At 44.2% G+C, this 23794-nt stretch overlaps 1 protein-coding gene across 1 annotated transcript in view; it reads right to left on the reverse strand.

Moving 5' to 3' along the window:
• The window catches only part of SLC9A9 (solute carrier family 9 member A9), a 520093-nt gene continuing 496299 nt past the window's right edge, over window positions 1-23794 (reverse strand). The window contains exons 15-16 of the mRNA XM_024556352.4: window positions 2778-2883; window positions 1-1679 (exon numbers count right to left, since the gene is read on the reverse strand). Of these exons, the coding sequence (XP_024412120.2) occupies window positions 1452-1679; window positions 2778-2883 (334 nt within the window). The 3' untranslated portion in view covers window positions 1-1451. The remainder of the gene's footprint in view (window positions 1680-2777; window positions 2884-23794) is intronic.

The following is a 23794-nucleotide window of genomic DNA, read 5'->3' on the forward strand; positions in this document are numbered from 1 at the left end:
TACTGAATAACAAAATTTTATTAGGATTAAGTCAAATTAGAAAACTTCATGCTTTACCATTTGCTATAATTACCTGGAATAACCAGATTTATACTTAGCTGAATATAAAACAATTTTTGCCCCTGTATTGTGCTGTATGGGAAACAAGAAAATCGATATGCATAGCAGTGTGTCTGACACCACCATGGTTAATGTTTAAGGCCTGACGACTGGTCAGCAAAGCACATGTTACTTCCAAGCTCTGGGCCTGAGGAAGACAGCATTCTCACCTCCCTGAAGAAGACTCATAGCCTGGGCACCTGGAGCCGGCTATTTGGAGTCTGATATTAACATCTGTATTTGAAGAGAAGCTAGGCTTGAGGTATATTTATAGCTTAAAGGCACAGGTCATGCAGCTGAATTAAAGCTATTGTGTTGGTCTCTGTCATGGGTCAGGAGCCACATCTTGTAAGGGGGAGTCCTGATGCCACCTGCCTCCTTGACTTCTTGGTGTGGCTGGTGCGTCATCAGCTCTATTCCTCTCACTGGAGCTCCTGCTAAGCAGCTGTGAGTGCTGGAATCTGAGGACAGGTTGGGGCTCCTGCACTGCCTTCTCCCACGTGGAGAGCAGTCTGTGCTGTGAAATCTCATTACCCACCATGCAGAGGGGCTCACTAAAGACCCAAGAAGTGACTCAAATGCAAGCAAGGACAGAGAGGCTCATTCTTTAGGTGACACATCATGTGGGGAAAAGAAATTGGTCTTCCTGTGAATGAGGCTGGAAAATGAAGCTGGAAAGCAGACCGCCTCTAGTGCAGGGTATACCCAGCTGTGACCAGCCCTTTCGTTCAACAGGAGCAACAGTGTGAAAAGGACACCAGTGAGCACAGCGGGTCCCCATGAGGCAATCAGCAGTGGTATCAAGCACTTCGCTGGGCGCTGCAAATAGCCCTGGGATCATTAAGAGTGGGTGGGAGTGTAGGTCCTACAAATACAAAACTTATCACTTACTAAATAACTGGGCATTCCCTCTGGCTTAGGAACAATATGTTTCTGCTCAGAAACTCTTTCTCTTCTTTTGAAACTTTCCCTAAAGAAGGGAATGAACTCCAGAGTCTACGTGAAGGGCCTGGGCAGCTGCGTGCAGAGAAGAAACACCTGCAGACAAGCAGAATGTTTCATCCTCGCAGCAGCGGGCTCCCGACGCCCGCCCCTCCCCGCCTTCCCCACCTGCCCAATTCATTAATGAAAACGGTTGCTGTCAAAACGAAATTCAGTTGCATAATATAGAGGAACGATAATAAATTCATTTCTTCAGTCACCAGAGGATACATATGACAAGGGTTTGATTCTCTCCAATTTATGATCTTAATACATTTTCCAGGCTCTCCTCTGTGCTGCCTCATCATCTTGGCTTGTATTCCTCAGTGAGCCCTGCCTGCCTTGTAATTAATTTGCACTGTTCATGGTCATTAATTCCCCTGGGATTGACCTGGAGTTTGCTCAAGTTTGAGTTCGTAGCCTCCTAGGCCAAGGTCCCCCTCATAAATGTTTTCCTTGTTTGGAGTCTCGGGTGAAGCTTTCTTGTCCAGACCCAGTCTGGCAGGAGGACTGCAGGGTAAGGTGGATTGTTCCTGGTAACTCATGGCCAGCTCATCCTGATTCACAATGCATTCCACATCATCCTCCTTTAGCTGGTCCTGGAATTTTGGAGAGAAGGGTTGAGTGAAAGAGAGAGAGAAAGGGGCGGGGGGGAGAGAGAGGTCACTTCATGCTGAAGGCAGAAAGCAATGGCAGTCCTACCACGTAAGTAAGAAAATAGGGTTTGTTTTCCTTTTTCTAACTGCCTTGTCTTGTCTCGGCTGACGTTTCTCCTGCAGCAGGTACTGTCTTTTCCATTTTTGCGGGCGTGGGGAAGCATTTCCCTGAGTTGGCATTGAAGACTTGACACCATAACACAACCTCCTTGGTTTAAGAGAGTTAAAATAAAATTCAATGGGTTTCTTGAATTGGTATCTAAGGGCTTTGAGAGGACTTAAGAGTTAGCAGAACCCTGTGATCAACCCTTCTTCCATTGGCTTTGGGAAGACCACGGAAAATTGCTTGTGGAATGATCCCTGGCTAGGTGACCTCAGGCCCCTGGCTTACAGGCCCATGGGTTTGTAGCCTGTGCGAGGATCCCTTGGAGGGCTTCTTAGAGCACAGATGCTTCACCCTAACCTCAGAGTGTCTGTGTTCAGACCTGATAATCTGCACTTGCAACAAGTTCCCAAGTGATGCTGAGCTGCTGGTCTGGGGACCAGGCTTTGAAAACCACTGCCTTCAACTATTGAGCCCTGAGTGCATCGGGGATGCGTTTTTTCATCTACACAAGGGGGCCGGCTGGACAAATGGAGTGGGAACCTCAGACACGATTCTGTTCTTTTGCAGTCCCTGCCACTTGGAGTTGCTGCTAATGATTCTAATTGCTTCTCATCATTTTTAAACTCCATTCCCTTGAGCTATAAAGCACAGGCTTTATATGTTCAAAACCTCTAAACACAGCAGTTTGTAAGGACACATTACTTCTTTTACATTTTCTAAATTCATTTTATGGTGAAAAATACTGGTAACAATAAAAAATTGCATTTTTCAAAGGAGATTGAACCCATATCAGCAACAACTGAAAAGAAAAGAGAAAAGCTTTTTGGTGCAGCAAATTTCAAAAATGCTTCCTCCTCAAGCTGGGAAGGAATAGCCTCAAGATTCCTGGGCTCACCCATATTCACCCGCCTGCCCAGCTCTGGACCTTTACTCACCCCATAGGCCTGAGGACTGGTGAGCAGTCTGGAAATCGGGCCACACCATTCGGGTAACGTTGTGGTCAGCGGGGGACCAGAGTGGGTCAGAATTGGTTTCAGATATCTGTGAGGCCTGTTAAGGAATACTTGCCAAAAGGGATTTAGGATTTAGTTTCTCATACACAGAACTTTACATGCAGTGAAAGAGACAGCTCTGTTCACCTTTAAATCCTCTGCTGCCTCACTGAGGAGGCAATTTGGCCTGCAGAAATTAGTGTTTATAATCTTTGCTCCACACACCTTTCCAGCCTCCCCAGAAGACTCTAGGCATGAAGAAATGACAACTGGCCCAGGCAATGTCACAGAGAGGTGTGAAATGTTCTTCCCCTCCCCTGACCCACTCAGCGTCTCTTCTGCTTAGACAATGTACGCTTGTGAGTTATCTTAAACAACAGCACAAAAAATTGTGTTTCTTAAAACTGCACACACAGCTTAAACCACCAGAAATTTTCACAAAGCAAGAGGTATTTCATAAAATGTGCAGTCCTGTTAGAGCTGGGTAGTGAACATAGATTGTTTTCCAAAGTACTTTTTTTTTTCAATATCAACATAGTCACTTCATGCTTCATACAGCAGTGCTTCTGTATAAAGAATTATGTTAAAAAGCAGGTAACAGGTTTGTTCCATTGTCTAGCACCTGTCTTTCTCATCTCTTCACCCCAATGTGCTCTACGAGTTAAAAGGAAAACCTAAAAAAAAATCTAAAGCCATAATGCTTCCCTCCAATCCAGCAACAATGAAATCCCCAGGGGCTGGCTCACATTGCATTATTATTATTATTATTATTATTATTATTATTATTATTTTGCTCAGAGATAAGTAGTCAAATCATTTCACCATTCCATCAGAAACAATTTTTAACCCTTATATTATCTCCTCTGCTGGAAAATATTTTGCCTCATTGCTTCCTGAAATGCTTTAAGAAATAGGGAAAGGGAAAAAGTGGAAAGCAGTTAACATAGGTTGGCTGGTGCAGGTCCGCAGCCACCCCCAGGCCCTCAGCACACAGCAGGTTTTGGAGACGGTTCTGCTGGGGGCCATCCAAAGCTGCACGACACCACTCTGTCGTTCCTGTGGTACCCTGAGTGTGTGAGGACAGAGGGAAGATGCAGCCCGCAGGGGCCAGCAATCTGGTAGCCTCTGGCTTCACAGTGGTAACAAAGCATGGGCTGCAGAGAGCACAGCCTCGTTATAATGCAAGGACAGCGACTGAAAAGATGCATAAGAGGGTGTGTGATTCCATCGGCAAGTGGAAAACTTGATGTCTCCTTGCAGATGGGCAGCTGTCGTTCTCAGTTAAGGACTAGGGAAGATGTTAAAGTTCTGAGACTGACATTTGCTGTAACATCTTCTGAGTATGTCTACAACTCTGCAAAGCCCTTGATGACCTTCCATTAATTTTTATCAGTGGTATTTTCTTCCTTTTATGGATGAAGGAATTAAGGCCTAGAGATATAATGATTTTCAATAATTCAAAGCCTCCCTTTGCTATCTGAGTTCACTAGCATCCTCCCTGGTAGAAGTCAATTTTCCAGGGCAGAATCCCGCATGTGAGCAGCTGCTTCTCTAAAGAGAAACACTCGCAGACCTCACCCCTGCCGGCAATCTGCAGACCCTGCATGCAGGAGCACGTGAGGCCATCTGAGTTTATCAGGGTCGATGGTGTACAGGTCAGTGAAAAACGCTTTTTTCAGGGATGTGAGGAGGACGAGATATATGTACAACCTGGGTGTAAATCAAGGAAAATCCAGCCAATGTCATTTGCAGCTGGAAAAGTGACAGCAAGTTCGCAACATTTCCAGAGATGTCCTGTAAAAAACAAAACAAAAACAAAAAACAAAAAACAGAGACGTTTGTCAAGGCTCTATGAGAAGACCGGGAAACTCGCACTGTTTGAAACTCTCAGTAAACTGAAAAATCAAAATGCCAAAGTAACGTTACAAAAGTAAAATACAGATTTAGAAATGTGTGATGGACATATTCTTCTCTGAATCCTGATGGCTTTATCTCTGTGCGTACTGTTAGCGGACCTAACGCCCGAGGAGGGAATCGGTAGCTTTCTGTGAACCGGGGGCCTGGACCAAACGGGGTACCCTTTGCCCGTCTGGACAGGCCCTGGCATTTTGGACTCGGGAGTCCTGGGCACAACTGCCAGCTCTGCCGCTTTGCTGGCTGTGTGACCCGCGATCCAGTTATTTACCTCTCTGAGCCTCAAGTGTTGTTGTGACTGTTAACTGAAATTACACAGGTTGGGGTGGTTTTAAACTCTTTCCTGCTATTTAAATGATATTGATCTTATTTTAAAATTTTATTTTCTAAGCCACACTTTCAGGAGAAACTGGGGTCTCGATCATTGTTCATATAAAGGTGGGAAATAATACTGAGGGTAGAGATGAGAGAATGGCACCCCGGGCATTTGGTGTATAATTGGGGTTCATGGGCTAGTTAGCAGGTGGAAAATGGGGGCTGCCTCTACACAAAAAGAAGTTATTTGGGTTAAAAGTTGTATGGGGGGGCAAGTGTGAGGTAGCAGGTGGCAGGTAGGGAGAATTTTTTTTGAAGTAAGACCCTTCCAGGGAAGTCATGGTGCCGTTTTGTCGGATCCGGTGTCTCCATGGCCGAGAGTCGGAGGAGTGAGGTGTGGATGGAAAGGAAAGTGTAATGCACCATCTGTGGCCACAGCAGGTGTGGGGCAAAGGGCTCCCCAACATCTGGGTTTGTCCAGTGCTTCCATACATGATGTGCTCACCGGACGTTTGTTAAATTTATGATGTGGGAAGACATTCGGGGGTGGTGTGAGTGATGAAAGTAGACTGAGTAATCATGAAGGAAAAGAATGAAGGGGGCGATTTATAGCCAAGGAATGCGGTTTGCCTGAGGGTAAAGACGAAGAAAGGTCAAGCTGAAGATGGACTTCTTGGGCCTGAGTGATTAGACAGAGGACACCATGAAAAGAGTGGTGATGGCACGAACAAAGTGGTTAAAAATTAACCTTTGTGCTTCATTCATTCACTCACTCACTCATCTGTTCTTTCCTACCTCACTTGTTTGTATTTTTGTTTTATGTGCTAAGCCCCTGCGGCACCCATGGAAGGAAATGGACAATCCCCTTACAGAGTGGAAAGGCCCTGGCCTCCAGACTGTGGTCTCTTGTGGGTGGGGCTGTCCTCTTCCCCTGGGTTCAGTGCTTGGCTCGTTTTAGATGTTCAGTAAACAGTTGGTGAGTTAATAAAGACAACAGGCTCAGAGGGAGTGAAGGAACTCATTGCTCGATGGGACCCAGGCAGTCGGTTAGGGGCTGGGCCGGGCCTGAGACTAGGGGCATTTCCACCACACGGAGAGGTCTTCCTTCTGCTATGGGGACCGTGGCCACAGATTTGCTTCACTGGATAACTGAGCTGGGGTCCAGCAGTCAGAGACTTTCCGAGTTCTTCACTGCGGAGCCATGTCTGGAAAGTGGCGGGATCTCCAGGGTGGCCTGAATTATTAAAAAGTAAGAAAGCTCTTTTGATCTATGAAAAAAACCTCAACTGTAGATTTTGAAAAATATGTTATTTTTTTTCATCAGATTCTAGCACATGTTTGGGAGGGAGATTCCCCATTGGGTATTTTTGGTGTGGCTAGTTTTGCTTCTCTAATAAGCTAGGAACACATGGAGATGAAACGTTAACCTCTGGGGGGAAAACAATGACTTTTCTCATCTTTAAAGGGCACAAGTTTGGAAATAGCACTTTGGTTTGGGAGATATAAGTAAAATTTGGAACTCTACCCAGAATTTAACATTCATGAACAGGGAAAGACAGTTTGCAGAAACATTTTCTCCTTTGGCCTGAGCTGTCAGTGGGCCCAGAGCTAAATTTAGCGTTTAACTGGACTAACATCCAAACTACCTGGTAACATTGTCTGCTCTCTCTCTCTTTGTCGTTTGTTAGTTTGTGTTTTGATGTTTTTAAATCCTCATGTTTTGTCCATTGTAAGTTGCCAAACCAATGCTTATGGTCCTACGCACATTGGTGAAAAGTAAAAACCCCAAGCAAAGGTCAGCTCCACAAGTAAACGTTTTTTTAAGGGCACCAAACTTCACTGCTCCTATTGACTAAATGTTGGCCCTCCTAAAATTTATGTGTTGTCCTAAAGCCCCAACGGAACAGATGGCATTTGAAAATGGACCCTTTGGGAGGTGGTGAGAGTTGGATGGGCCACACCAGTGGGGCTTAACTGTGGGATTAGTGCCCTGGTAAGAAGAGATGTTAGGAGAGTTGGCTTATGCTCTCTCTGCAAGGCCTCGATGCTCTCTCTGCAAGGCCTCGAAGAGGAGGTTGTGTTGGGCACGCAAGGAGGAGGTGGCTGTTCGAAGCCCTGTGGAAGAGTTCTCACCAGAACCCAACCCTGCTGGCACCTTGATCTCGGACTTTCGGGCTCCAGAACTGTGAGAAAATAAATTTCTGTTGTTGAAGTCACCCAGTCTGTGGCAGTTTGTTATGGCAGCTTCACTCTGGCCCTCTTTAAAAGTCTTCAGTTTGAGAGTCCTAAAGAGCTGTGCTCTATCTTGGCATTCTCTAAAATTGCCTAGTCATAAAGATCATTTTGGACATTTGCTAAAAATTCAGATTTCCAAGTACTCCCTTGGAGACTCTGACTCAGCAGTTCTTGGAGGCAGCTTGGAACTGTGGCTATTTTTTTTTTTTTTTAAATAAGCCCCCAGGGGATTGATGAGCAGGTAACTGTGGACCACAGTGGTCTCCTTCCAGAGTATTGCCCTCCATGTGAGATTCGAATTTTAAATAGGAAGACAAAGAACATGGTCTTTTTTGTCCAAACCATCATTTTTAGGGTGAGAATACATATAAGGTGAGCCGATTTGGCCCAGAACCTAGGCCTATCAAATGGGCCCTGCCAATTTTTCCATTTTTGGCTGGGGAATGGGTTACATACTTGGTTCAATGAGATGGAGGCTCAACGATGCTACACCTGAGAGTGAATTAATGAAGCAGCACATCTCAGCTCGCACAGCAAGACTTTGTGCTCATTTAGAGCATTTGAATGTGTTTCTGTGGATGGGCTTGATAAACGATCTTGTTATCAGGATAAAATACTTGTCAACGCATAGCTGTGTAAGGAAGGAAGGCACATTTATCTCTGTTTAGAGTTTTCAGGAAGATACCCTCTACCCTTCATTTATAAAGAATTTCCATATGTCTTATTTTCTCTTTATAACTGTAGGTGGCTATTATAGTCCCATTTTCTAGATCAAGGAATGTGAGAACAGATGGCTTTTTAATTATGTTCTAACCTATTCTTACCTCCATTCCCAGAATGCTTTTTAGCCAGCTTGCCACCTGAGATGGTCAAGGATCAAGGCCGGGTGGGTGGGGAAGGGGAGGTGCACGCTGGAGTGGAAGCCAGCCTTGCCCTCCAAGCCTGTACATTCTTGTGGGAAACCAGGTCGCACTTGCTATTGACTCGATGAGACCCTACACTGTTGTTTACACAGTATCCATGAACAGAAGCAGCAGAGGACACCAAAAATTACATACACCCCATCACTTTTTGATTGCAACATACAAATCACCCGTCTTCTGCTTTGTTTCCCATGAAATGGGGTCTGGATATTTGAGTGTGTTCTCCCTCTTTCCCATGGATATGTCGACTTCTGTAACTGCACATTCACCATCTTGCCATCTTGGTTCAGTATGTGAGGAGCCATTCTGAGGGTTTAGGCTTCTGGTCAGAGAAAGCCTTTAAGACTCCAACTGAAAAGTCTTCTTCTTTAAGCTGTTTCATCCCCCTGTTCTCTCTGGCTTGAGAGAGGACTTCCCATTCTATACCAGGCATGTGTAGAAAGCAGAGGAGTGGGATCCTGTCTTTGCAGCAGCCACTCTATTTCAAGAAAAAGCTATCAAGACAGTACCTTCTCCTAGGCTATCCATGAAGTTCTGATTTAAAAAAAAAGGAAAAGGCAGAAACCCGCTATTCACACACGTAGGTGAATATACTCCTTTGACTGACAATCCTAACATTTATCATGTTAAAGGAAATTTCCTAGACAACTTCTGGAACATAACAAAGCAGCAAATGCCAGAATAAAAGCCCTGAGGGGTGAACAAAACTGCCTGGAAAAAGCCAGCAAGGAGCAATTGCAACCCCTTTTAGTCAAGTCTCTGAGCTCTGCTAATTCACGTCTACTCGGGAATGGCTCTCTCCTTAAGGCCAAGTTAATGTTTCCCTTCATCCCAGTGGACTTCTTGGATCTGCCACAATAACTTGCTTCAGCTCCACAGTGGTTCCACTGCACCATGAGCATCCCTGCCTGATAGAGTTTACCGCCTACATTATCTTGTAGCTAACTGTTTACATCTCCATTTGCTTCATCAGACTCTGAGCTCCTTGAGGGCAAGAACTTTATCATTATTTTTAAAAATATTTTTTATGGTACAATGAAACAGGAATACATCAATGCTGACAAATCTAATACAGCTTAATACAGTTTTATAAGGCAATGAAACCACACAGGCCAGGAAATGGAACGTCGTTGCCTACTCATGAAGCCACTTCTGTGTCTCATTCTAATCAAGCTCCTCCCTGTCTCCATAAGGAAATACGATCCTGATTTTTAAACCTATCACTTCCTTGAATTCATATTACAGTTTCACCACTCAAATGTGCATTCTTACACACTATAGTGTAGTCTAGTGTATTTAAACACGTTATGACTTTTAATCTATAGATTCTTCCTCCATACTTTTAATTTCTCTACAATTTATCTGCTGGAGAATATGTGGAGTTTCCCACGGTCTGAATTTTGCTGAATATTAACACACATGCAGCCCATCATGTTCCTCTGCTTTTGGTAGTCCCTGAGAATTGCCAGGTAGGCTCAGATTAGAGCAGATTCAGGTTCTGTGCTACTCCTTGGGCAAGACTAAAGAAGGCACATCCCATCTTGTTGTCTGTCTTTGTGTGATCTTGGCAGCCATTGATGTGTAATACCTATACATTTTTGCTCACTGGAATTGCAAATAGTGAATTATTTGCTGTCTACCAAATGCCCAGACTCTTTGGTCTAGGCATTTACAATAGGAAGAAGGGGAGGAAAGGCAATTTCCTGGAAGGAGCAGTGTGCAAAGTCATAGGCTTTTGAGAAACTGTGTCACAGGTAAGGGACCTACAGTCCTCTGACCACCGCATGTCTGGGGCCGAGGGCAAGCTGTTTCTGTTGGATAGAAGTTTGGCAGTGGTGAGGCTAGGAGCCAGGTCACACATGGATGGAAAGTACAACAGTAGTAATTTTCTTTCCCTTACAAATCACAGGGTGTTTTCTAGATTCTCCAAGAAATTTTTCTTTGAAGTTCATTAACTCCACTAAAATTTTTCTGATGATTGTTGTTCTAGGTTGGTCCTCTTAGGTACATGGTGTGCTCTTTAAATGCTTAGTCCCAAGTGTGTTGAATGTGCTGTATTTCAGGAAAGTTTTGAACTAGTACTAGTGCTACCTCCTTGCTTTGTTTTTCTTCTTTAGGGACTTCCATTTTCTGAATGTTCAATATTTTGCCTATTTTTAAAATGTGTAACTGTCTCTTGATCCTTTTTATCTTTTTCTTCATTTCTTTTTGAGTTAAAATTTCTTTGTTTTCACCTGCTATTTCTCTCAAAATATTTAATATTATCCATCTTTTTTTTTGCTTTTGCATCCTTTTAATTTAGTTACTACTCATTTCTGAAATGATTTTACTTTTTTATTTTAAAGTATCTCCAGTTTTTGTTTTCTAATTTTGGTTCATGTTCTTTCATGTCTTGTATAATTTTCTCAATGTCTTTTAACTTGTTTTAATATAGTATGTTATCATTTTGATTATTTATGGGCATGTCTTTCTGGCATGCTTTCATTTTCTCTTTTTTTCTTATAATAACCTATATGGGATTTTACTTCTATTTTTTAGCTTTCCTGCATTTATAGAACGAGGCAAGGTTTAGAAGTGCTTTTCCGACTTTACAGGGTTCCCTTTCCTGTTGTTTTAATCTAGTGTAAACACGGTGGCTGGCATTTTGAGCTTTCCTGCCATGGCCCCAGCCCACCCTGACCCGGCCACCCACGGTTACCTGAACCTCGTCTTTCCTTTATCACTAATGTCTCAACCTAACTTAGTTTCGGCTCTCCTCAGGCACTTTCTCCCGAGGGCAGGGCCCTGTCCTGCCATGGAGACTGGGAGGTCCATTTGGAGAGCTCTCAGGGGTCCTGACTGCCTTAGCCCCTTCAGGCCTTACTGGGACCTGCCACTTACTCCTAGTAGAGAAGGCGATGCCCTCCGTTCCCTGCCACAACTGTTATGAAGTTGGTCTAACTACACTTTCTAGGACGTACTACTGGTTATTTAGGAGTTCTCCTATTTCTAGGTTCCTCCTACATGGACACTTGTGCTCTTGGTGCTTTGTCTCTGCTCACGTGTAATTTGGAGTTTGTGAGAAAACTTGATCCTAGTTTTGTTATGAATGTGTCTGTGGGGTAGTTTTATGTAGGCAGAGATTTGTAGGAATTGAAAGACTGCTTTGGTGCTACTGCCATCTTCCCGGAATCCTCCAGGAACTATATTTTATTTGATCGTCTGTCTTTGGTAATTATTTGGTATCTAGCACGTTACTAATGAATATGGATGTGGTCTAGTTAGATTTTTAAATTGCACTCTGTATGAACTGCCTAAGCAAACTGGGAACTGTCCATGACCCAAAACATGCAGCCTAGATTTATCAAAGTGGACTTCCTATATGATAGCCAGGTGAGTCAGATGGTACCCAGGGCCACGGTTTTTCACTTTTCCTGGCCTTGCACTTGCATCTCTGAAAAATGCTTGTGTGTTTATCATTTGCATGCAATTTCATGTGACATTTCAAAGAGTTCCCAGGAGTCTTGAAACCCATCCATGCTTCCCTAGGTGTCCTGAGCTAGGAAACTGGTCAGGAGTGATTAAGTATTAAGGACGAGGGCAGACTGAAGGGCGATAAAGCGGTGTGCTTGCTATCCTATTTGTATTGGGAGTTGGTTTTATCAGTGATATCCCCAAGATCTACCTATCAAATGTTAAGATAATTCTACTGGGCTCCTCATTTCCAGACAGACAATCCATGAACGGAGAAAGGGCAGTAGGAAAGGTTATAGGAAAGAAGACACTTTGTAGGATACCAAAGCAACCAGCGTAAGCAGGGCAAGTGGACTCAAGATAAACATAAACACAAGATACAAGGGGGAAATGTTGGAATCAGGAGACTGGAGGAAACCTAAGAGTTCATCTGATCCACAACTTTAGATCTTAATGCGGAAAAATGTTTCAACTTAGAGTTTCTACAAATGCTGTCACCTGGTCATCTGCAACAGTATCCCCTGGTTTGCTTGTTAAAATGCAGATTCATGGGTCCTTGAACTTGATCCTCTTGGGTGGGGACCTAGTAATATGCATTTTAGAAGCCCCCTGGTAACCACTGGTCTAAATGATACACGGCAGAATGGCATCTGGCTCTCGAAGGATCAGCTGTGGCAGTGCCGTGTCTATGAGCTGCACAGTACAATAATAGTAACAATGGTGCCAATAATATTACTTTTACTACTACTGCTTTTCCTCCTCCTCCTGTATCCTTAAAACTTTTCCGTTTGGACACAGGATGGGATCAAGAGAGTTCCAGGAATTTTTGCCACCTATCAAATGCAGCTGAAATTCTTTTGTGCTAATGGAATATTACTTTTGGCTCAGGTGTTTTGAGAGAAAACAGTTCTGGGGAAGAATGCTTCTGCTACTAACATGGAGTGGGGCTTGCTTTTGGTGGCCTTTGGGTAAGAGGAAATGCCGCATCGACCCAGGCTCCCTTTGTTAGCTCCTGGTGATTTTGACAGCAAGCCTTTCTGGGTCACCTCTCTGGTGGTGTGTAGGAGAGCGGGGCTGTGAGAAGTGACTGCTCCAGTTCCAGGTCTCCACTCCAGTTTGGAGGAAAATTTGCACTCGATTTCTCCTCCTAACACCGATTGGACTTGCTCTTGGGAGGCTTGGAGGCTTCATTGGCCACCCCAGAATTCAAGTCTGAGACAGAGGCAACCAGCTCTGCCTGTGCCCTGTCTGGCTCACCCAGTACCCAGGGGGCTGGGCCCTTCCTCTGAACTCCCAGACCACAGTGTGTGCCTGAGGGGGACTGGTCCCATGTGGACACTGTCAGGGATCCTGTGGGGATGTGTAATCGTACTCAATGTCTACTTCTGCACAAATAGAAAGTCACTTCTGCACTGGCAACGGCAGCATGAGCCCTACGGGTCAGGATTCTCAGAGCACGGAGTTAAAGAGGAAGCTACCTCCAATACTTTCATGGGGAGGGACACAGCATGTACCAAACATGGGTGGCTGAGGTTCTGGCTGCTGTGACTACTTCTCAACTTGCGCGAAAGTCTCCACCACTTCGTGCCTCAATTTTCCTGTTGCTGAAGAGCCATCTGATGCTGTATGAGATCCGGTTAGGTCATTACTCAGATTGCATTATATTGTGTATTTGTTTCTCAGGGCTGCTGTAGCAAAGTACCACAAACTGGGTGGCTGCAAACATGGGGCTTGTATTGTCTCACAGTTCTGGAGGCTGGAAGTCTGAGATGAAGGTGTTGGCTGGGTTGGTCCCCTCTGCGGGCGCCAAGGGAGAACTGTATCATGCTTTTCTCATACCTTGTAGTTACGACCAGGGTCTTGGGCTCCCTGACTTACAGATGCATCTCTCCAATCTGCACCTCATCTTCCCATGCTGTTCTCCTGTGTCTTCACATGACTGTCTCTTACAGGCAAATCAGTAATATTGGGTTAGGAACCCCCCCCCCCATTCCAGTGTGACTTCATCTCAACCAACTGCATTCACGATGAACCTGTTTCCAAATGAGGTTACATTTTGAGGTACTGGGGGTTAGGATTTCCATATATCTCGTTTTTGGGGGGACAGAATTTGGCTCATAACTTTCTGCTACTTCTGAATAATCCCAATATTTTTTAGAGGTAGTTAAAAGACAGACAAGCTGGGTTTGAATTGTAGGTCTGTTACTTATTATCTAAGTGGGCAAATTTTCCAAGCTCTTTGACCCTCATTTTCCTCATCCATAAAATAGAAAATAGCTTACAATAGTGACCTCATAGGGGAGGGGATTAAGTGAGATAAAAATAGATACAATTTTTAGCACATTTCTAGGCACATAATAAGCTCTCAACAAATACTAGTTAACATTATTTTTTCACTGTGTCCCTTAAGGAGTTACAAATGTTAGAAGTATATTTCAGTTGCCTCCACATCAGTTAACTCAGGAAACACCCACCACTTGGCCCCCGGAGTTCGTACTATGTCTCCTGGCTGCTGGAGCCCCGAGGAAGATGGTGCAGTTTCTCTGGGCAGACTCCCTTCAGTTCTTGGAGCAGCGCTGCGCATGGGCGCCTGGAAAGGTGCTGCGCTTTGCTCCGTGTCAGCGGGCGTTCAGTGGGGCACGTACAGTATGAGGGTCCTGTCTCCACAGGAACAAGGTGCTGACTCAGAAGGTTGCTGTTTCCATATTGGTTTTTAAGGTCACCTTAGAGTAGCTTTTTCATCATCCTATTTGTTTTTCTGGGCTCTGGTTGTCCTTGAAAGCACTCCAACTTTCCTACACTCTAAAGGACTCCTTCTCTTCCTGCTCATTTAACAAAAACCCTGAGTAGAAACTCTCTCTGTCTCTGTCTCTTTCTCTCTCTCTCTCTCACACACACACACACACCAGTGATGCTGACTTGTGTAACCCACTGAGTTCTTACAGGAATCTGGGTATGAGACATCGAGTTATTTGTGAGCTATGGAATGAAGCCCATTCAGGAAACTTTAAACTCTATTTCCTTTGACTGAGCAGACACAAGAGGAGAGCCCTTTGTTGTTCCAGAGACACATGAAATAAATAACCTCATTCTCCTCTCCAGGTACTTTTTTCCCTCTCAGATGCAGTTACTTTCAAACTTTTTTTCCCTTCTAACTCCTACCTGGAAATACAGTTCATAATTGGAACTGAGTACATGCCCCAACATCTGCTCAATCATATATATGTGAAACTAAAAATACTTCTGCGATGTATGTAAATCTATTCCTATTTCCTATCTTATCCTATCCTATCCTGTCCTGTCCTGTCCATTTCCATTCCAACTGCCTTCCATTATGCTTATAGCAGACACTGCTAGTATGCACCAATACTTAGTTCTCTTTCAGATACCTGAAGTAGGGCATTAGTATCTTAGAAGTAGGTGGGGCTATATGACTAATTCTGGCCATTGTGCTGTGGTGGTAAGTGACTAGTGTCACTTCCACAGTGAAACATAGAAAGCCAGCATGTCACTCTCCAGCTGACTCTTTCCCTGAGACCTTGACCCAAGGAGACCTCGGGTTGAGACAGTGGAGTCGGATCAAAGCTGTCTGGATCACTGAGTTGCCGCATGGAGGACAGTTGCCCTGGAGGGTCACACATTTCTTTAGCAGCCTTTACATGAGAGAGAAATGAAACTGCCACTGAAATTTTGGAAATGTATAGTTCATCCTATTCGGACTAATATAGTGTTCTTCTCCTCCTCCTCCCCCTCCTCCTTGCCTTTTGTCCTCCCTTTCTCTTCCCCCTCCTCCTCCTCTCCTTCTTCTCCTCCTCTTCCTCCTTCTTCTTATTTCAGAAATGCTGGTCTTGAGTTATTGAAATGATTTCATGGCCTATTATGGGTAGCCTCCTCCAGTTTGCAAACTATTTTCCAAAGTATGTGCCGCATCGGTATTCCCTAAGTGCAGATAGAGAGAGAGCTCCTTAGAGGAGGGATGGTGCATACCAGCGTGGTCTCTCCTCAAGATCTTAACTTACTGGGGTTGGTTGATTTAAGGACTAAGTGGCTGTGTGAATAGGGACTTAGAGAGTTAGGTTGCAGTTGCTTTGGTGGAGAGACACCAGGGATTATTTTCTAAGATGGCTGAAGAGCGGACTTACCCCTTCTGTACGATTTTGCTTTTTAGATATACATGGACCCAGAGTCGGTCTCGTATATTGTGTTATCAGTAGGCCTATGTGCATTGGGAACTCAGATTACTGGGGTGTCCTGCTTATTATCAAAATAGGTTGGAATACAAAGGCATGATATTGCTACTAAATTGTCAAGTGGTGAGGTCGGAGGCCTCCATTCACGGATGTGTCCTTGGCTGTACACTTGAACTTCATTGTCTTCTATAGATCCTGCCCCGCTTACCTTTCCAACCTTATTCCCACACTCTTTCACAAGCCTTAGTTTCTGGTAAATGACACTACGCACCGATTCCTGTTTGTATATTACTCTCCCTCTGGGCTTTTGCATATGCTTTCCCCTCTATTTGAACAGCTTTCTTTTCACCTTGGCACCTGGAAATCCTAAATTCATTCAGACAGAGCTCAATTGTTACTGCCTCTGAAACCCCACTGATCTTTTACCTACTGCTCTCCTACAACTTACCAGTCTCTGCCTTATAGGTACTAAAGTACATTTCTCCTCCAACCCCACCTTGAACCAGAGCTGCTTCTCTTTCACCCTTTTTGTCTTGAGGTTCCACATAAAATTGCATCCAAATAAAAGGGTTCCTGTGAACAACAATAACCACAACATATACCCCAAAGTTGGAAAATCCGCTGACTTAAAAACAAGGTTGATTTACTAAGGTTGACATGGAAAGACTTTTTAGGCTACTCACAGTCCCCATATCCACCAAATACTTTATAGATTTTTATATTTGCATGTTCTGTTTCCACTACCAGGAATGTTGTTCCTCACGTTGTCTTGCAGGGATGACTGTTTATTCTTTAAAGCCTATGGGATAGATTGCTATTTCCCTACCCAATAGCCAGTCTTTCTTTTCTCCTTACAATAGAAGGAAATTCTATTTCCACAAAAGATTGGGTGACCAATTAAATGAAAGAAGTTTGTTGGGTAGGATTCCTAGAGAAGTTCCTTAATAAGAACATCAATTTTGCCCTTTCTGCCTTCTTGCCTGGAACTTAAATGAGCTGTCTGGTGCTCCAGCAGCCATTTTGGGACCATGAAGTAAATTTGAGGCTAGAAGCTGTATACTAAGGATGGTAGGTGAGAAGGATAGAAGAACAGTAAGAATATGGATGATATCATGGAACTCCATTACCAGCTGCAGATTGTCTAGTGTTGGACATCTTTTCCATGAGATTAAAAACCTCTATTCTCATTAAACCATGGGTTTTTCTTTTATATGTAGCCAAACATAATCCAAATGGATACAGAGACTGATTCAAATAGTATCTCTTCTTAGTCCCAACTAGAGAATTTCTTTAATGGGGCTCCCATAGGCCTTCACTCAAACCTCTCTGATAACATTTATATATCAGAAATATTTGACAATACATCTCCTTTTCCTGAGGGAGGAACATCATCTCAATCCTCTTCGTATCTGCAGTGCTGAATGCCCAGTAATCAGAATGAGTCCTCTTAATTGATATTTGCTGAGTTAAATTGAGACTTGAAAAGTATTTAAGGTTTTCTGTTAACATGCAATTTCTTTTGGGAGGGGTATTATCTGAAATCCAAACCTTATTTGGGTTTAGTAGGCAAGAAATAAAGTCATGGCGAATGACACTGGTGGGAGCCTTAGGGACTGGGGTATGAGAGATAGGCAGGGCTGGACCAGCTACTGGAAGGAAAGGTGGGAAAAACCACAGCCATGGATTTCGGCCTGACTGGCTCTCCCTAGGGCAGCTCTTATTTTCTTGTACACAAAACCTCACTCCCCTGGAAAGCCCCAAGAGGGGACTGCCTGCATTAGGAATGCTTTACATTGCCCTCTTGCCTCTCTGCGAAGCAAAGCTTCTCTCCAGAGAGTGGTTATCGCAGACAACTGGCTCCTTGGTCATATCTTTAGGTCCCTCCTGTGTGCCCCAATGGTGTTCTCTTGGTCCTCCCAAAGCACTTTGGAATGGTCTGTCACTCTTGAGTTGCAAGATTAAATGAATAAGTGTTTGGATAAGAAGCTTTCCGGCCCTAGATCAAAGTTTTCATTGCTCAGGGTCTAGACCCCTTTCAGAGTAATTATAAAACCTGCCTTCACCTTGGAGGGAATTATGGGAGCAAAAGGAGAGAAGTCCTGCCCATACCCACCATATCAGCACATCTCAGGAATAGAGCTCAGATGGTGTACTCAGAAACCAGTGTGCTGAGAAAATGAAAAGATGCGTGTTCTATTAGAACCACTCAAAATTGCTATTGGCAAGGACAAATGTGATCCTTTGGCCAAATAAAACCACTGGAAAGCAAGTTAAACCATGCCTCATGATATGATCATTCTCTCCTTGTAAAAATAATAAAAATGTTTGGCACATTTACTGTGTGTGTTTGGGTGTCCACTTTAATAAACAGCACCAGGGTCTTTTTTTTTTTTAAGTCACAGGGCTGAACTTAAGACAAAAAAGTGGCAGGGGCTGTCCCGCTTGCCACAGAAATGGAAGAGAAAGCACTGAGCCATTATACAGTTCCCCTCTCCTAAATCAAACCTGCCATTTGCCACGATTATTTACCATGGCTGTGTAATTGCGAGCAGGCAGCTGAGGAGAGCTGGGCGTCTGCTCATTCTTTAAAATGACATAAAGTGGCACTTGGCATCCCAAAAGATAATTGTTTTTTTTTTCTCCTTGTTAATATCCAACTGCTTCTAGTAGTTCTGTGAAAGATTCATTTGAGGCCAGCTCTAGAAATTTCCGTGGAATTTGGCTCTTGGCTTCTTTTTGAAACCCAATTTGAATTCACTCTTGGGAGTTGATTGTGACCTTCAGTCAGAATTCCTCTCTCACTATGTTGCAGGATGGAGAGCTTTCCTGCATTCCTGTCCCTCTACTACCCAGTGGTGCACGTGGGTGGGAAGTACTGGCAGTTTATGATCGTAAGTAATCATCATCTCAGAATCTCAACCTGAATCTTAGGAAATGGAATTTGGAAAGGAGTCAAGATTTTACAAGATTTCCAACCAACCTAATAGGACCCTAGTGTCTGGACAAAATCTTGAAGCCTATGGGAAGTACTCGGCCATGGAGGGGGGCCCTTGCTCATCAGCCTTTCCCTCACCCCACAGCGAAGTGATAATCTATGGTCAATCTGCCAAACCTAGTGCCACTCTCTGCTGACAAAATGACCGATGCAGACAGCCTCATCTCTGGCTTTCCATGAGGTTTCAAACGCCCTTGAGATTCCTGTTGATCAACTACAAACAGGTACAGGGAACGTAAATATGTGCTTCTATCAATGGACCTACCTATGGTATGAATGAGTTCCTGCTGTTTCTATCTGGAAATTTCAAACTGTATGCAACAGTATTGAGTTTCTGACCTGGGTTAGAATTAAAAACAGCAAGCTCATGCGTCTCTAACCCTCTGGCTCAGGATTGCAAAATTAATGATGTTTAGCATTTATTAAATGCTAAGTATATTGGGAACTCTGTGTTAAGCACTTTATGTGATTAATATCTTTAATCCTAGAAAGTAGCTTTATCATTAACCCCATTTCGTGGGTGAGGAAACTGAGGCACAGGGAGACAGATGAAGGAGCTAGCCCATGGCCATGCAGCCAGGAAGTGGTGGAGCCAGAATGGGAACCTAGGCTGCTGCATGGCTAGCCTGCCTCTCACTTTAGTCCTACAGCTCCGTGCAGCGTGACCACGTGCCTGGCCTCAGCAGGAGTCACCAGAGGGGCCTCTTAGAAAAGAACTCCACTTTTTCTGCCTTCTCTGAGGCTCCTTCAGCACCATGCATCCCAGTAACTTTGCAGCAAAATTCACAGGCTTGGGTTGGGAGCAGAATTACTTACAATTTGGTATGGGAGGATTTGCCATAGGAGAGTGCACTGGAGACTTCCATTTGCAATGGTTTTAATATTTTGTCCCATGTATACCTAGTTTCTTGAGGGAAAAGGAAAAGAAGGAGAGGAAACTAGTGACAACATGGAAGAGGAACTGAGATCTCTCACTCCCCATTTCTCTCTACTATAGTTTTGAGGTTCTATTCATCATCTGCAGTGTTTTGAGCATTTTAGGAATTGAATGCATAGCTGAGGAGGTATGAGATGTGGCTTACAACCCAGAGCTCAGTTGAGGTTGGAGTACAGAAGTTAGTAATTCACCCAAGATTGAGATATTCTCCACTCTCCAACCAAAAAAGGGGAAGTCCAAGACATTCAAAAGTTCGTGAAGTTGGGGAGTTTTCATATTCAACATGCAATCTGCTGACTGAATGATAGTGGTTATCATATTCTCCTAACTGAGCTTCTGTTTGTTATTGCTCATTTCAAGAGTGTTTGTAAAGGAAGGTGTGTGTGTTCTCTGGAGGTTGGACTGGTAGGGAAACGGCAGGAGTATTGATAACCCTTCTAGAACCTTCCTGAAAGCTAAGGCAAGGCCTTAGATCCATGCACATGGTGCCACAGGATTTGGAGGAGGCCAAGTCTAGCATTCTGGGGCTCCCTCTGTTGGTGTCCATAGGGTCACAGGGCTCCCGATGCCATTCGGGGCCCTTGGATTAAATCTAACATTTGAACAGAGGCCACAACATTCTCAGGTGGTACCCAGGGTCCCTTCGCTGATCACTGAGGTTTACTGCCTGGTGGCATCTGCTCCAGGTCCCAACTTCCTTTTAGCTGGGGTCTTATAAATTATTTTTGCTCAGGCTAAGGTTGTATTGTCTTGCACTGTGGAGCTGGAAAGCAGTCACAGCAGATTCCATTGATTGCAGATTACCATCAGAATGGCCTCATCTTCTAGTGTTTGCCCCAGCAAGCAAATAACCCAGATTAACACCAAACTTTTTAGAATAAGACTTCATAGTGTCTGATAGACTGAAAACTCATTCCAGGGCAGGTCACCTTTGAATCATCATAGCCCTTGTCATTAGAGGTTTTAAAGCAAAATATGGCTCCTCTGTTTCTGGACCTCATGAGTGTGAGTCAGTAGAACTCTCCATCTCTTAGGCCCTTCACTGTCCCAGGGGCTGGGCTGGTGTGGGACAAGGGATAATTGCTGGTGAGTAGGTGAGGCCCAAGAATGGGGAGGTTGGCATCAACTGGAAGAGGTGGCAGTGCTTGTGACCTTTCCTATTGTGTGCTTGACCTTTGTCTTGGCCAGCAAACATCTCGGGCAAAAATTTGTTATTTTCCAATTTAGAAGTTTGCTAATAAAGCAAGTTATGGTTTATTTGATCACTATCTTTTTTTTGCAAAAAATTTTGCAAATTTTTGCTCTTTGCCTACACTGTGAAGATGACTGTATCTCCTCAGGGTTTAGAATAATTCCCAATGCTGCTATTCATGCAAGCTGGTACAACCATTTTCCCAGTTTCTGCTCAGCATCTTGCCCTTCAGTGGTAATGAAATAATAGTGCATTAGTTTATAGGATGGTTGCATCCATAGACCTTTGCACTTTAATTATAACTAGCCTGAGTTAAGAGGAGAATTCACATGATGCCAAAGAAGATCTTAAGAGACTGAAATATTTCCCAGAGATCAACTATTTGGCTTTTCCAGAAGGGCTCAAAACTCCACCGAGTGCTTACACTTAGGTATGACTAGGATGGAGTTCTCCAGTAGATTCTGGCCTAACCAAAAAAGTCTTCCTGGAAGAAAAACACACTTAGGCTTTTGATTGATTTGTTTGTATTCAGAAAAGCTGAAATGAAATTGATGTTATATGTGGAGAACTGGTCACTGCTTTATTGCTGACAAGACTACAATAGGAAAAAATGGAACATTTCCTTCTGAGCAGAATTGTAGTGAATTGCGAACTAAAGAGCGTATGGAAAATAGCTTTCAAATGATTATTTTCGTTTGCCTAAATGCTGCCATTGATGATTGTAATTTCAGCTATCCACAGAGAGAACATGGGAGAAAAGCTATAACAAAAACCAAAGAACACATCGCACTTTACCATCCAAACACCCATCCATTTCCCGGGATTGCTCAGTAAAATGTAAGCATACAGTTCAGATTCTTCTTATGTGCACTTTCAGGGTCAATAATTTTTTTCCATGCTTTCTTCAAAAGGGTTATCTTGGCCCTGGGTCACTGTAACAACTTACAAAATAAAACTTGACATTGGAATTTTCTTGCTTTGCACACAAAGGCTGGCTCTCTGTCTGGGGGTGAATGGTGCACCTGCAGTGGCTCAGCGTTCCAGGCAGTGGGCCCCTTCCAGCCCCTGGGACGGTTTTAGGTGCGATGATCTCATCCATGCTGAAGAGGGGATGCCACCTACCACAGTTCACTACTGAGCAGAGCCCTACTGATAATATTCCATGAGTGTTTCTTTCTGTCTTTTTTTTGTCTTATTCTTTGCTTACAAAGAGCAGGATCATTACAGATGTACAGTCACTTTAACTTCTCAGGTCATGACCAAGATCAATAATATTAATAAACTGTGAACCAATAGTCTAAAGCCAAAAATGGTCAGACCATCCAGTAGAGAACCTGAAATGACCTTGGAAAGTCCAAGGGCTACTACGGCAATTTAAAGTTCTGATCATCTCTGGCCCGAAGCAAACCAGATCCCCTTGCCTCTGGCCTCCTCCATCTGCACTATGGCCCTAGGGTTGACCAGGACTCACTGGCCAGAGAACTGACATTGCTGGTGGGTGGGGTGGGGGGCCTCACATGTGTCTTCAAGAGCATTTCACCATCGGACTATAAACCTGCCTCAGCCTAAGGAAGGACCGAGACCACTTGATAATGGCTGGTCTGCTCAGAGGGGCTGTGAGCAACAGCACAGGCTAGAAGCAGGGGTTTCTGTGTCAGAGTGGTTGGAGGGATGCTTCCAAGGCCCTTGTCTACACCTGCTCTGTTGTAGGGGAAACAGAGGAGCTTGGTGTTGGAGGCTCATTTCACTGTCTCCAAACAACAGAAACCAGTGGCACGCCATGCCAGTAACAGGCTGTGCCAGTACATTTTGACTTGACTTTTGTTTCATTCAGTTTCAAGAATGTTTCTGAATTATTTTTTTGAAATGTCCTATTGTCTTTACCCTCTCAGCCCTGAAGTTCTGGAAAAGGCCAAGACCAAGCAAGGACACTTCACATTTGTCCTGACTGAACTTGACCTCCTTGACTCCCTCTCCCCTGGACCTGTTCCTCCCGCTGTGCTCCCTGTTTCACAGAAGACTCCACAAGCTACTTTCAAGCTCAGACATGGGCTTACCCTTCAACTCTCTCTCCTCCCAATCACTCTATCACCAAGTTCTGTCTGTCACCTGCTGAAGACTTCCCCATCCATTCCCCCATCCATTCATCCCCCCATCCATCCATCCATCCATCCATCCATCCATCCATCCATCCATCCACCCACCCATTTATGCACCCACTTCTCTCCAGTCCACTGCTGCTGCCTTCACCCAGGCTGCCAGCACCTCCCCGGTTGGTGGCTGAGACAGTCTCCTTACTGGTTTATGGCTCTGCTGACCAGCCTCAGCTACTATCCCAACTCTACTCCCATTCATAGCCACAGTGGTTCTTTTGCAATATTGACTAGATCATGATACTTCCCTGCTGACAACCATGTCAAAGGCTTCCCATGACCCTGAGGAGTTTAAACCCTGAAGAGCACGATACAACTGGACTCTTTGAGACCCATCTCTTGCCGTTTTCAGTGTAATTGCCTGTACTAAGTCCTGTCTTCTCTCATCCTTTGCATTTGCTATCTTCTCGACCGAGTGTTGACTAAACCTCCTGACTGTCTACCTCCTTCTCCTCAGTTACTCAGAACTAAACTTTTAAGTGTACATCCCCCAGGAAGCTTTCCCGGACCTTCCCTCCTCTGTCCTTCCATAGCCTGTACCCATTATAACTAATGGGACCATGAAATCTATTGTCAAAACTAGGACACCTATGGCAGTGAGAGGGGGCACTTGTATATATTATGCATGGACAACAGCTGTAAACTAGGACTGA

Source organism: Desmodus rotundus, chromosome 2 (assembly GCF_022682495.2).
Source record: "Desmodus rotundus isolate HL8 chromosome 2, HLdesRot8A.1, whole genome shotgun sequence".
NCBI classification, from domain to species: Eukaryota; Metazoa; Chordata; class Mammalia; order Chiroptera; family Phyllostomidae; genus Desmodus; species Desmodus rotundus.